At 46.3% G+C, this 15,634-nt stretch overlaps 1 protein-coding gene across 1 annotated transcript; it reads right to left on the reverse strand.

Moving 5' to 3' along the window:
• Positions 1-12,127: 12,127 nt before the first annotated feature.
• Positions 12,128-12,917, reverse strand: LOC120696154. Its single transcript, XM_039979296.1, has one exon. It carries the CDS (start codon positions 12,871-12,873, stop codon positions 12,448-12,450), a length of 426 nt encoding a protein of 141 aa, XP_039835230.1. The 5' UTR covers positions 12,874-12,917; the 3' UTR covers positions 12,128-12,447.
• Between the last annotated feature and the right edge of the window lie 2,717 nt (positions 12,918-15,634).

Consider the following 15,634-nt stretch of genomic DNA (forward strand, 5'->3'; position numbering starts at 1 on the left):
GTCCAAACCATCTCAGCCGATGTTGAGTAAGTTTCTCCTCAATTGGTGCCACCCCGACCCTATCCCGAATAACTTCGTTCCGGACTCTATCCCTCCTTGTGTGCCCGCAAAACCACCGCAACATCCGCATCTCTGCTACACTCAGTTGCTGCACATGTCGCCTTTTTGTATGGCATGGGAATGGCAAGGTTTTAAAAAAAGACACGAGTACTCTGCACGTGCCTTGGCGCGCTTTCGTATAAGAGCAATTATATGTAACCTCTGTGCAGATCGCAATATATAAACTTATGTAGTAATAATTTTTTTCCATAACTAATTTATGAGGAGCTATATGATCGCCGGCAAAGAGAATGATAGGTCGAACGAATTTCCCTAACATATGTCACATTGCATTGCATACGTGAGCAGTATGCAAATTACATATGTAAGGGTTTAATAATCAATTGATAGTGATGGATTAGCAAGAGAATTAAGCTTTGTATAGTTTTCATAACACGGAAGAGTAAATTCGTTGAGTAGGGTTGTGCCCATGCGAATATATTACATAAGTAGTTATAGATAGTCAAGGTTTGCAGTTCAGATGCATACATATATTACGACCATGTTTAGTTGCCTTCAAAATTCCAAAACTTTACAAGATTCCACATCACATCAAATCTTTCAACGCATGCATGAAGTATTAAATATAGCTAAATAAAATAACTAAGTATACAATTTGTCTATAATTTGCGAGACGAATCTTTTAAGTCTAATTAACTCATGACGGGATAATAATTACCAAATACAAATAAAAGTGCTACATTACTTTACACCCAAAAGTTTTCGCATCTAAACAAGGCCACATAAATAGTTGTTGGCAAATCAAACTACTACATGTCGACGATGAGCTTGAGCTTTGGGAACGATGGGGGTGTAATGGCAACTGCGAGGGAAGAAGTACCAATGCAGACAGACGGCTGGATCCCCTCACACCGCAGGAAAGTAGTAGACACAGATCGAAGAGGCTGGACAGAGGCAAGTCAGCGAGGAATACCTGTGAGAGGAGGAGGGAGAATGTTCGCCATCCAGCAGCCCGCCGCTGTCAGTCCGACCTATCTGTAGCCGACAGTCGCCGCCACGCGCTCCTTGTGCAACATCAGCTCCGGAAACGCGTTAGTGCAGGATTTCCCCTCCGCGCCGTGCCAGGAACTGGCGGCCAAGATCACAACCGCCCCCAACGCCGCTGGTCCAACGGCTCTGTAGTGGGGCGACGAGGGAGGTAAGCGGGGGCAGGGCCGGCGCGCGCACCCGATGCGGCAGCGAGACGCACTGACGGCTTGGGACGGCGTGGAGCAGTAGTGGAGAGACGGTCCGATGGAGGGCGGCGGCGGCGGGTGGAGGTGGTCACCGGGAGCCCCCTGCGGCAGAGAAATCTAGCGGGTGAATGTCGTGGAGGGGAAGGCGAAGGTGTAGCAGCAATGAATCGAAGGGAGGATCATCGGAAGCAACGAATTTCGACGGCGGCTGGCGATGGCGAGGAGGTAGTGGCGGCGGCAATGGAGATGGAAAAACAAAAGGGGCTAGGTTTTTGTGACACCCAGGTGTTTAATTAGATGAACCAGAGTCATTAGCACCAAATCATGCATCCTTAACCAACAAACGTTGAAATAGATGTGTATGTATGTGTGTCTAAGTGTATATGTGCATAGGTCGAAAACTTTAAATAGTTTTTAAACTGATGCAAGTTTGCTTGTGAAATTTCATAGGCAACAACAACAACAACAACATAGCCTTTTTTCCCAAGCAAGTTGGAGTAGGCTAGAGATGAAACCCGAAAGAAATAAGTTCAAGGTTCAGGCACATTGATAGCTAGTCTCCAAGCGCTCCTATCCAAAGCTATCTCTTTAGAGATATTCCAATCCTTTCTTTCCCACTAAAATCATAATAAACCAAAGTCTAGTTGAAACCATGGGAAGAAAGTGAGTTTTTGCACATGAAATGATAAGTCGATCCACAATACCTTTCTTTCCCATAATTAATTTCAGAAAATGCTGAAAAGATCCGAAAATACAAAGTGCAAACCATAGCTTAAATAAACTTTTGCCTAAAACCAAAGTTGTAAAGTTTCATATAACAAACAACTTTCATGTTCAAAGTTTTTCAAGTTAGCACACAAAAATTTGGAGAAAAATTCGAAAAACAATGTGTATACGGTAATTTCTTTTGCATTTAACTTTGAATTTGTAACTTTCAAACGAAACCTCAAATGGGAAAATGCCTAAAACAAAAGTTGTAGATTTCGACATTTTGAACAACTTTTGTATTCAAAGTTTTTCGAGTTTCATTTGAAAATTTTGAGAAAAACACAGGTCAACACGTTGACCTCCCTCTTTCTCTCTCTACTCTCTTTCTCTCCCCCTCTCCCTCCCTCGCTCTCCCTTGCTTCTCTGCGCACGCCGAGCTACTCGAGCGCGCACGCCCGCGCGTGCTGCGCCGCTGCCGCCCGCTCGCTGCGCCTGCTGCTGCCGCGTTGCTGCCTCGCTGCGCCGCTGCACCGCCGCGCTCGCTGCCTTGCTGCCGTCCTGCTGCTGCCGCTTGCTGCGCCGCGGCCCGGCCATGAGTCCTCCCCGCACGCCACTGCAGGCCACAAGAGCCGGACAAGCACTCGGCGATGCGCACTCGACGCCGCTGGCCACCAATGCCGAGCGCCGCGGCCGACGCGCCTGCCCTGGCCTTCAATGTCGAGCCTACGCCGTCGCGGACGCCGAGCTCAGCGAGCAGGCTGCACCCAACGCCCGCCACACGACGCACCGCTGCTGCCACTAGCCGCACGCGCGCCTCCGGCCAAGCCCGGGCCGTTGCCCGCCTGCCCGAGCTGCCCGGCCTCCCCAGCACCACCTCCCCTCCCTTGTGCGCCTATTTGAGGCCGAGCTCGGACCCTGCTCGCCGCCATTGCCGTGCCGCCGCTCGACCTCGCCGTCGAGCTGCCCCCTCCGCTCGGCCTCCACCCCTGCCCACCCCGGAGCAGCTTCACCACCACCCACTCCCCCTCCCAGGGCCGCCAAACCGCCGCTCCTTGCCCCCACCGAGCCGGAACGCGCACGCCATCGCCGGTGCCCACCATTGCCGCCGCCCCTCCCCTGTCCACGTGGAACCCCCTGCTCCGCCCCTCCTCGACCAAAATAGACTCGCCCACGAGCTCCCCCACCTCCCACCGGTGCTCGACGACCCGACCTCCACCGTCCAAAGCCGCCGGAGCGCCGCCGCCACCACGTCCGCCCGCCGCCCGCCCCTGCTCACCGTGGCCGGCGCGCCACGGACCGCCTCCGCGCACACTGAGACCACCTACGGGTTCCTCTTCAGCCCCTGGTGCTAATCCCCCACTTCCTCCTCGCCGTCGGCGAGCGACCTCGCCGGATTTCGGCCCCCAAGGTCCGCCCTCCCCTGTTAAGTCCGGCAGGGACCTATTTGCAATTCCCCAAAACCTTCCAGGGGTATATATGCGAGAGTCGGTTTTGTTTTTCTTTTTGTTTCCAAAAACAACGAACTTGTAAAATAGATATAAATTCGTAGAAAAATAGGAAAAATGCAAACTCAACTGTTTTGTAATCCTTGTTACAATATATACAAGTTTTGTTACATGCACATCTTCATAATCTGTCTACATTTTAATCTAGGAAAAAGATTAGATTAAATGGGCTATGTTTGTTCTAGGAGTTATACTCAGTATCTATAGCTGATTTTTGGCTAGATGTTACTTACTGCAATGTGTAGACCTGTGTAAAAATCTGAGCACCAATTGATACCCCTAACTAGATGAAATCCTAGTCTTTGCTAGATCTAGCATAACAACTTGCTATTTATTTCTGGATGTTATGCTATATATATGTGCATGAAACTTTTCCATGTTTTTTTGTAATGCTAGGTAAACACCACTGTCCAAGTTTGGTTAATTTTTGATCGGTATAGCTATATATGTGATTTAATCCATGTTTAATAGTGCTATTTCATGATAAATAGTTCTGGTAACTAGAAAAATATGAAAAATTCACAGCATACTTTAAACCATATTATAAATATTCAGAAAAAGTTTTAACACCAGAACTTGTATACCTTGTTATGTATAAATAGGTTTTCTTTCTAGCACTGTCTATTTGTTTTATTTTTTCACAATTAATTTGCTGACTAAAATTTGTTGAAACTTTTACAGTAGTATTCTTAGCATATCTGGAATACTCTGTAAAATCATGAGCACCATTAATGTCATATTCCGTCCTATAGAAATGAATCTTGTTTATAGAAGAATCTGTGTATTTAATTTTCATGTTAGATATGATTAATGAAAATGTCTGAAACTTTTATATTAAGCTTTTTGTTTAGTTTTGTTCTCTGCATAAAAAGTTCAACACCATAAACTCTTCCTAGTAATGATAGTAAATAAACTAAGTTTCTATGTGAAAAATGACAAAAGACAAAAATAAGAAATCCAACTTGCTCTATAAGTTTAAGCCAAGTTAATTACTACTCTATAAACGATTGCCCAAGTAGATGTAAATGAAATGTTTTACAACTTTATAGTGAAGTAAATAATAAATTGTTACGGTCACACAACTCATGCATGCGCATTTCATATAGATACGCCTACTCTCACCGACGGTACGTACGAGCTGGTGCCGGAGTCCGAGAGTGAGCAGCGTGAAGCCCAAGCTAATCTAACTGAAGCCGCCGAAGACCCGAACCAAAGTTCGGAAGAGCCCAAGGCTAACTGTGCTTAGCAAGGCAAGCCCCGGAGCATGTCCTATCTATTGTAGATTTATGCAACTGCTTATATTTCTATATACTTGTGCATTTACGTTTACAGGAGTTGATTGAAACCTTAGTTGCATGATCCTAGGTACCTATGCTTGAACACTAGTTGGTTTAGGTCGCTAGTTGGCTAGGCTAATGGTTCGGTAGAAGTCGAGTGATTTCCTGTCACTTGCGAGAATTATAGGAATTGAATGTCCACTACATACTGCAACTATAAGGCTCACGGGCGGGGCTGTGGTACTTGTGATGCCCCGTCTGTTTAGTGAAAATGGATAAGGCCGCAGTGTGTGATAGTGGTGGTTAAGCGTTTGAACGTACTAACCACATGCCGAGAATATGGTAATCGGTAAGCTTAAGTACTGGATTGAACCGAGGCCGGAACATACTCCCCACCGTCTTGAACTCGTTCACATCTAGCTAATGGCGAGTACACAGTCGTCGTACTGCTGTACTTGAGGGCGGTGGGCCTGTTCCGAGAAGCGGGAATTGAAGGGAACTGTTGCGTGGGTGACTCTGTTCCCATGCGTGTGTTTAGGTCTGGCTGGCCAGGTTAACAAATTCGATTCGAATCGTCCGTCTCTCACGGATATTAAGACTGCTTAACCCTTTTGCCACATAGAGTAAGAAGTGTAACATTGGTTATGAGGAATATGGTTGAATGATGAAAAATAATTGTTTTTCCACCATGTATGCTATTGGATAGATGATAATGTAGAATGGTTAATCGAACTAGAACTTGAAAGCTAAAATCTGAAAATAAGGACTTACTCTTTATTGCTTTTCGGCAAAAACAAACCCCTCAAGCCAAAAGCCTTGCATGTCTAGATAAAGGGCTAAGTATACCCTTAGTCGGGTAAGTCTTGCTGAGTATTAGTATACTCAGCCTTGCTTGTGGCTCAACTTTGTTTCAGGTGATGTGTTGAAGATCGGATAGCTAGCTTGACTTGGCCGTGTACTGTACCCCCTGGTTGGTCGGTGGAATGGGATTTGACTCCGGCCGACGATGACAATGCCGAGTGATGTCATGTACTGGCTTCATCATGACATCTTGTATCGTCGTTTTGAACTCGCTTTATTTCCGCCGCAGTTGAACTCTGAACTATTTTCAATTTGAATTTCAAGTACCTTTTTAAGATTTCAAACTCGGTTTGTAATATTTAAGTTAAGACTCTGTGATGTAAGAATTTGTGAAATGTTGTACTCTCTGGACTCACCTTCGTGTGAGTTGCATGTAAGCTTTGGGTTTCGAATGCAGCTCAGGTGGTTTTATCGGGACTCTACCCGACTGGACTGTCGGATTACTCCGTTTGAAGTGCGTGTTAGCCGGGATTACCTTTATGGTGATGGTTAGCGCACTTGAGCCGGATTAATTCGGGCGGTACTGCCACAGTTTTGGGGAAGGCGAGCGGGAGAGCGACGAGCCCCAGCCACGTGCAGGAGCATGGAACGGGCGGCCCTGCGCGGCCGGCGGGACTCGCGGCCATTGATGGCGCTGATGGCAGCATCGGCCATGTCGCCGCCGCCGCCGCCACAATTCCCACGAACCAATGGGCGCCGCCGCTAGCAGGGGCACGGCCGCCGCCGACTTCACCTTCGCCATCCAAGAGGAGGAGGTCGAGCGGGGAGGCGTGTTTTTCCCTCAAGCAGGAGGCATGCCGGCGCCGCCGCCGCCGCTGCAGCTACCCCACCAAGAAGGCCGCCGCCACGAGTCCTTAGGAGGCAGCACCACGAAGGAGGTCGAGCGGAGGAGACGCCGGATGCTTCACGAAGCGAGATTTTTTTCAGCAGCCTCACGAGACGACGGCAGAAGCACCATGAACCGTCGGATGCACATCATGTGGCTCATATATTTTTTGCTGGTGTGGCCCAATGAGAAGCTGAGGAAGGGTGGGTCTTTAACATATAGAAATGCTTTCTACTTCTGGAGGTGCTGTGTGCTTGTGTGAGCATCGGTTTCTTTCTGCTCTTTTTTTTTTGCTGGTGCAATCAATCACAGTGCATTAGGGCAAGTACATTGGTGTCGTCTTAAGGCGGTCTCATGCAGTGACACATAATCTTGAGACGACCTACTAGACAAACTTTTAAAGTTCTTTGCCCTAGTTGTTTGATGGTTCAAATGACCATGCAAGTGTCACCTTACATGGTATGGTACAGAATACATATCATTTGACTCTATAATCTGAAGGTACGCCTAACAAAATGATGCTTCTTCCGCATCAACCTAACCTTTTTAAGAGATTTGCACTAGATGTTTGACGATTCAATAGACCATAAAAGTTTCACCTTGCATGGCATAGAACACATATGACATATCACGACTCAAACTGGAGGTATGCCCTAACGAGTTGATGGTTCTTCCACGTCAACCCAAGCTTCTTAAAGTGCCTTACACAAGTTGTCCAACAGTTCAAACAGCCAACACAAGTTCTTTGAAAGTAATTTATACTACTAAAATTCCTAATGAATGCAAACAATACAAATCCATAAGTTAATGTTTTTTGATAATATTTTTAGTCTGAGAAATTTTTGAGAGATCTTGACTCACACTTAGTTTGGAGTTTTTAAACTGAGAGCAATTTATACAAGTTCTAAATCTAGTGGTTTGCATGACATGTTGAGCTTATTAAAAACACAAAGTGCATTGAAATGACTAAATACGTCATGTAACCAATAGTCCCTAGGAGCTACTCCTTCCGTTCCAAAATAAGACATTTTGGTTTGTTATAAGTCAAACCATTCTAAGTTTGACCAAATTTATATAAAAGAGTAATAGTATTTTGAATGTCAAATTAGAATAATTAGATTAGATCCATTATGAAATATATTTTTTATAATTTACTTATTTGATGTATTAGATGTTAATATTCTTCTCAATAAATTTGGTCAAAATTAAATTACTCTGACTTAGAACAAAGCAAAAAACTTTATATTTCAAGCGGAGGGATCAGGACTCTAAGATCTTTAATTATAGTTGATCGTGGCGGAGCTCCCCTTATAGCACCATGGGGCAACTGCCCAGCTTAATTAGCGGCACAAAAGACCCCCTCACTCCTCCCCCACGGCAGCATGAGGAGCGCTGCACCAGTTCAGCCATGGTGGCTCCATGCTCGAGAATGTACACATCCACCGGTATTACAAACCAAGATCAAAGCAAGTTCTGCCCCACCTAAAATCTTAAGTGAGCTATGCCACTGCGAACTACGTCAATATGCTACCGTGACAACTCAGAATATGTTAAATTTCCAAGATATGATCGTTTGTTGGGGAAAGATGATTGTAATGTAGTACACGCGATACTTTACCGAACCCATAGTAGTATTTCCCTATTGGAACTGTCCGTATACGGCTTAATTACACATTCAATGTATGTTTGTACGCGAGACTACTTGTATTCGGAACGTCCAATTTGTCTCTACGCTAAGGAAAAATGGATATAAAAGAGCAGTTCCGATATGGGTACAGTAACGGTCAAGTCATACATACTTTGAGAAGCCGTGCAGTGGACCTTTCCAAAAAAAAAAAGCGTGCAGTGCATACCGCTGCCGTGGTGAGTGGTGAGGGACTGGAGAGTGAGCGCGGGCGTGCGGGCCGGTGAGAGAGAGATGCGGAGCCAGGCTGGGTCGGGCAGACGGGCTGCCGGGCGCACCCGACGAGTCAGTGAGCCAGGAGGCACGGGGGGCGCTCGTGACCCGCCGTGACTCGTGACCACCCACTCGCCGCCGGTGGCCCACCACCACCACCACAGCGCCGGCCGTGGGAAGGTCTCTCTCTCTCCCCTGGTCACGCTTTCTTCGTTCCCGCCTTTTGCTGGTGGTCCCGTCCCCCCCGCGACGCGCACGACATGACGGGTGGGCGCGGCCGGTGGCGCCCGCGTGTACGCGACGCCCATCAAGGCCGCCGGGCCGGGTGGCCGCTGCCTGCCTGCTGCAACGGAGCGGCCGGCCGCTTTCTTCGTTCCCGCCTTTTGCTGGTGGTCCCGTCCCCCCCGCGACGCGCACGACATGACGGGTGGGCGCGGCCGGTGGCGCCCGCGTGTACGCGACGCCCATCAAGGCCGCCGGGCCGGGTGGCCGCTGCCTGCCTGCTGCAACGGAGTGGCCGGCCGGCCGGCCGGCCCGTTCTGCCAACCGGGCAGGCCGGGCCCTACCGCCTTTGATGGCCTCGGCCGTAAGCGCGCGTCACACCTTGGACCACGCACACGGCCACGCACACGGCACACCTTGGCAGGGTTCCCCTTACCGGTGGGATGACCGGTCCGGTCCAGTTCCGATTTGGGCTGGTACTAAACCGGCCTAAATTCAAAATTTAAATTTGAATTCAAAAAAATGAAAAATTCTCAAAAAATTTCTAAAAATACTTCAAGGTGCGACGAATCTAATGATGTCAAATTTTCTCAAAAATTTGTTCGTTTAACATACTTTTTGGGCATTTAAAGTTAAAAAAAAGGAAAAAATGAGACGGCCCATTAAGGCCCACTTGATAAACCGGCCGGTAAACCGGTTTAACCGGCCGATATACCGGTCCAAACGGTTACACATGCCATTTTCAATTTGGATTTGAATTCAAACCGGTCTAACCGGTCGGTATACCGGTACGAACCGGTTGAACTGAGTTTTTGAATTCAAATTTGAATTTGACCGGTTTCTACCAGTAACCGGTCAAACCGGTCCGGTTTACCGGAACCGGAGTGCTTCGGTTTGGGGTGTCCGGTTGGGAAAAAAACCCTGCACCTTGGACCTTCCCCCTGACTTGAGGAAGGAAAAAGGTATCTCACGATCTGTCGCTCTCACGCGGAGCGCGCGACCCCGCGCGGTCTGGCGCGGCTTACTACGGTCCCTCATCGAAAAAATTGGGCTGTTGTGGCCCATTTATTTTTATATTGTTTGAGGTTAAAAAAAGAAAAAAGGTATCTGACGACCTGTCGCTCTCACGCGGAGTGCGCGACCCCGCGCGGCCTGGCGCGGCCTACTACGGTCCCTCGTCGAAAAAAATTAGGCTGTCGTGGCTCATCTACTTTTATATTGTTTGAGGTTAAAAAAACAAAGTTTATTAGACGACCGATCACGCTCGCGCGCCCCCACCGCCCAGCAACCAGCCCACGGGGCCCATCTCTTTTTCTCTCTAAAAAATATTTTATCTCACTGATATGAGCTCCGTTTGAGAAACGATTGCACCACAGTGTTCTACTCGATGAGCCGAACAAAACTAGATCCCACTTACATATGTTTTGACGATGTTTTGCAACAGTGTCAAATTGCTATATGCTATAATATAAGTTGCACAGTGTTGTATACATAAGTTGTCTCACTTATAATATACAAGTTGTCATAAAAAATATCATTTCATTTATACGAGTTTGTCAAAAAGCAGAGTGTCCACCAACAACTCATGTGACAACTTATGTGTAGAACATCCTTTTATATTTGTGATAAATTATGTATTATATGTGTAGCAACTTATGTTTACGACACTCTTCTGTGTTTGTGGCAACTTATGTGTTATATGTGTGACAACTTATGTGTAAGACACTTTCTGTTTTCTGGCAACTTCTATATTACAAGTGTGACAATTTAGTATAAGATTTTTTTTACAACTCGTGTGCATGACACTTTTTCTGATCTTTGTGACAACTTCTGTGCATAACAAAGTATGATTTCATGGTAAATTTCTTTTTTTCTTGACAACTTACACAAAAAATGCTATTTTTTTGTTGCCACTCTTACTTTACAAGTGTGACAAGTTATGTGTAGACATCTTGACAATTTATGTGGTAGCATATAGCAATTTGACACGAGTAAAAAACATCATCAAAATATATGCAAGTGAGATCTAGTTTTATTCCCCTCGTCGCATAGAATACAATGGTGCAAACAGTTTCAAAAACGAAGAGCATATAATAGAAATAAATTATTTTTTTTCTAAAAAATACATGAACCCCACCTCTTTTGTAGAACACAACTTGCATATATTTTGCTGATCTCCCCGCACCGACGGGTCGCGCCCTCCCGCCCAGCGCGACCCGTCGCGCCTTATCTTCGTCGGTTCGGAGAGGACTCAGCTGTTAGTTAGACTGTCCACAACGACCCGAGTAACCGGAGGAGCAAACGTAAAAATGCTCGGTCTGGTTCGCACAGCGGAAAGAGCATCCCGTGGAGCAAATATACGCCGCCCACCGCAGCCCAATAATAGACCCCGTACAGGACCAACTACCGCCTAGGTCCTTCGGTGGCGGCGCAGAGGGAGGGGAAGGCAGGCGTCTCGAGTCGGGGCGCACCCGGGACGGCGACGCGCGCGGCGGCGACGAAGAAGGCTCCCGGGGCGACAGATCCGGCCCCCCGGACGCGGAAGCGGAGCCGACGCTGCCGCTCCCCCCACTGCTTCTCCATCAACACCGCCGGTCCTCCTCACGAGCTTGGCGGCGACTGAACCTCCCCACCGTACATCTTCCTCCTTTGCTTGGTGTCCTCTTCTCTCCGCCGGCGGATCCAACGCCTCTCGGTCAGGATATTTGAAGGTAACCCGCATCTTGTTCCTCTTTGTGCTTCCCGGCCGGATCTATGCGTAGGTAAACAATGCGCATCCAGTAGAGCACAGTTCCGTTGAGCAGGGTCTAGATCGGGCCGTTGCTGTGTCTTTTGTGTTTAATGGAAGCTTGACTTGTTGTTTGCAAGTATTGGCAATTTCTTCTGAAATTATGACTGAACCTTTTATATGTCCACTCCCTTCTGTGTAATGCAAATCTTGAAATTATGTTTTCAATGACCTTTTACTAATGCGGCTTTTATATGTCCACTGCCTTGTGTTCATATCTTATTCATGTCCCTGTTATTTTTTAAAAAAAATTGCTTATTTATCGTTTTGTGCATATTTTAAAGGTCATGGATTCAGAGAGCAACCACAATGTTGGCAGTGAGTTCAACCCTTTCGACTACGCTCAGCCAACACCCCCTGCCCATGCCACCCAGAGTCCTCCCATGAACCATCCACCCCTTCAGCCTGAGGCCACATACATTTTTACAGAGTCAGGCACCTAATTGTATTAAAAATCGCATTCGATTCTTTTACATTTCTATCATTTTTACACTTTCCACAAATTATAATCACTAGTATCTATTTGTTCCTTTCCTATATCAATCCTTCTCCGGTACGTAGCGTCCCGACTTCTTCGCCAGCGAATCACAAGATAATAGGATTATATTGTTGACAAGGTAGGAACATTCACAATTTTTTTTTCTCGAATATGGAGGAGAGCTGCATATCTTTGTATTAAGTAGAAGAAATAGAGTTTGTTACAACACGACGATTACACTCTCACCACAACTAGGAACATTCATAAATTATGTACTTAAGTAAAGAATATATAATCATAGTCGTGTACATTTACCCATCATGGGACACGGATCCTGTGCATATAGCATTTATTTGACCAAACAAAAAATAACCAAATCTTGTTGTATATTTGGAGAGGACATTCGATCCACCACACGCTGAAAGGGCTATCAATCTATCCTTCGATCGGTGGATAATAGGAGCAGAAGCAATTAGCTAGGTAATTAAGAAAATTAATAGTGTAGCTTGGCGCAGGAGCATCGGGTGCTAACCATGGGCGTGTAGCCAGCCGATCGATGATGCATGCACAGGTGGCTCATTTCCACATCATCAACGTTTAGGAGTGTCGGCGATAGCAGGCGAGGTGCAGGACTTCTTGCAGGTCTCGATGCGAGAAGGGTCCGTCTCTCCCATACCACAGATGGTGTGGCACGCCTTGACGATCTCCGCAAGTCCAGCCTCATATTTTTTTTGGCATCCATCCTCGCAAGCCTTGATGGAAGGGGGTTCCTTTAGCTCGGGGCATTTGCTATGGCACGTGAAACCCTCGAGGAACGCCGCATTGGCCCGCTGCCCAAGGCCGCACATCTCAACGCAATGGGGGCCTTTCTCAGATTTGTCCTTACAGAGCATCTCGCAGATTGCTAAAGCGGCCTGCTCTCCTTCACTAGTCTCTTTTGCCTGCAGCACTTTGGGAGATTGTAGAGCGAGGACCAACATGAAGAGCACGGGTAGGATGGTCATTTTCTGGGTCATTGATGCTATTTTGTTGAGCTTAGTGTTGCTGGATGATACTGACTTTCCTTGTGGAACTAATTTGTGTGGTGGCTATATATATAGAGGATGGTACACAAATAAAGTAGCGGTGACCATGCGGCCATTAGAGTTTCCCGCTCAACCTCACGGTCCTATTTGCATGTAGTTATATATGCCTGTGATTTATGACTCCTTGCATGTCCATTGTTTCTGGATGACCGCAAACAATTGTTGTCATACTCATGTAAATTTGCATATGACCTTGAAGTGCATGGCCGTAATCATTTATACATTTTTTTGCAATTTAAAGATATCGTTTACGGCACATGTACTTCGGATGTGTAGTAATTCCAAAAAAATATGTATCAACACATGTAAATTAGAAAAAGCATATTATTTAAAAATAATAATCCAACTATTTTCATAATTAAATATGTAAAATAGCTGATGTTAAATTTTCATGTAAAAAGAAAATGTTGGTTATTAATGGCCTTGCATCTCCCTAGTTACGATAGGGAAGAGAGGAAGACTAGGAAGATTTACTCTAATGTCGGGGTCAAATGAACCATATATTTGCAAATTTTTATTTTCTTGGTGAATCTTTTTTTTGGGATGTCATGATGATGTACTTTGGTATCCATCCAAACTTAGAATTTGGAGAGAAGATTTGCGTATTCTTATGGGGCTGGTGAACCGTACCTGAGTGGTTCTTTGAGCCAGCCCCCAAGCCGGCGACCTGAGTTGGAGCCCCGGTGCTGGCCACCAAGAGGCCCCTTTCCAGCCTTCTCTTTGAAAAAAATCCTTCTCTTTGAAAAAAAGATTTGTGTGTATTAAAAATTTAAAACTTTTAATGGGTTAAATAATTACTCTATAAGGATAAATTAGTACAACTAGGTGACACTTATTTTGTTGCATTCATGAAAATATATTCTTTTTAATGTTTACGATAGTAGTTTTGATTTCAAAATTTGTTGATATTTCAGAAGTAGAAAAGCGTGGCAGCCAACAATCAAAGATGCACAGAATTGTAGAGTAAATATTAGAAGATATGTAAATACGCCTTAGGTAGTCCAGTGGTGCATGTTCTTTTCCTTTCTGCAGAGGTCATGGTATCCAACGACCCCTGAAAGTCTTAATTTTTTTTTTCTCATTTGAACCAATGTATCCAGCAACCGTTTCTTCTTTAAATTTCCATTTAAACTAAAACTAAAATGTGGGACCCACACTGACACTTAGGACACCATAGTCAGTGGAGGTACCTGACTGCTGGGGCATGATTTCGCATGTGACAGTGGGACCTGCACTTAAATATTTTAAGTGCAACAAGACCGTATACAATTTTTTGCATAGATGGTTTGTAAATCGTGAGACGAATCTAATGAGCCTAATTAATCCGTTATTAGCATATGTTTACTGTAGCAATTTAGTGTCTAATCATTGTCTAATTAGGTTCGTTAGATTCATCTCGCGATTTACAATCCATTTGTGTAATGCAATTTTTTTTCCGACTATATTTAAAACACCATGCAGGCGCCACAAAAATCTTTTGGAATTTTGAATTTTGGATCTAAGCAAGACCTGAAACTGAGAGGAGTAGTTGGTAGCTGCCTGTATATTAAATTATTAATTAATTCGAGGCCATGACAACAAACAACATGCGAGAACTACTCGTAGCTATGGCTTGTGGTGATGAGGTGCATGCGTGGCCATCGGGTTTGGCCATGAGAGAGAGAATCGGCAAGAGCTAGCTTGCTACTGTAGCTTACTAGCCAATCGAGGCCACGACCACTCGGCTCGCCGCGCGCGCCTAACCTTCATTCATCACATCAGGCCTGCATCACATCACATCACATCACATCACATGGCACTGGCACTGGCATGCCATGATGGCCGTCGTAGAGAACAGTCCCCGGCGGCATGGTATAAATAGAGAGCCAGCAGCAGCCTAGCTTCGAGACGGAGACGCAGAGAAGAAGTAACTAGCTGGGGGCACCGATCGATCGAGAGAAAGCTAGAGTGCTCCGCGGATCGACGACGATGGCATCCGGCAAGAAGCTCGCGGTGGCGGCGGCGGCCATGCTCGCCGTCCTCGCTCTGCTCGCGCGTCCTGGCGACGGGCAGGAGCAGGCCCTGGTGGTGGGGGCGGCGGGTCCATCGTCGTCGTCTGCCCGGGCTGCATCAGCTGATCCACTGCGCGTTGTTGGTGAGTTCTCCCTGGGTGACATGTTCCCCGACCTCCCGAAGTACATCCGAGACCTGCCCAAGGACCTCCGGGCCAAGGTCGTGGAGTGCGTCAAGAGGATGGTGTCCAAGTGCGTCGTGCTGCCCACACGCAGCTGCCTCAAGGACGCGCTGGCGGAGTGCGTCATCAAGGCCTGATCCACCCGTTGTTGGGTTGTCTCGCTCACTCCATGGGACAACTGCATTTAATATGTGCGTGCTTAATTATATTGCTACTGGCTGACTGTATGTATGCAGTCGTCGTGTGTGGCGATGATCGAGCCTAATATGAGGCCGCAGCTTGTGAGAAAAGCAACTAAATAAAATAAACCATATATGCATGCAACTGAATGAGTTCTGAAACGCATCCACCAGGCACCTCTCGACGATCTAATAATTGGGAGATAAGTAAAATTATATATATTGTTTCATCAAATTAAACACACAAGTGCTACTACTTGTGGTAATAAATTAAAGGAAAATAATAAAGGTGAGCGAGATGCCATTGTATGATGGGCCACAGGCAACTCGGGCCACAGGC

This window comes from Panicum virgatum, chromosome 2K (genome assembly GCF_016808335.1).
Source record: "Panicum virgatum strain AP13 chromosome 2K, P.virgatum_v5, whole genome shotgun sequence".
NCBI classification, from domain to species: domain Eukaryota; kingdom Viridiplantae; phylum Streptophyta; class Magnoliopsida; order Poales; family Poaceae; genus Panicum; species Panicum virgatum.

Excerpts from the sequence above, each read along its gene's own strand:
- LOC120696154 (XM_039979296.1), bottom strand. The coding sequence starts at position 12,873 with ATGACCCAGAAAATGACCATCCTACCCGTGCTCTTCATGTTGGTCCTC.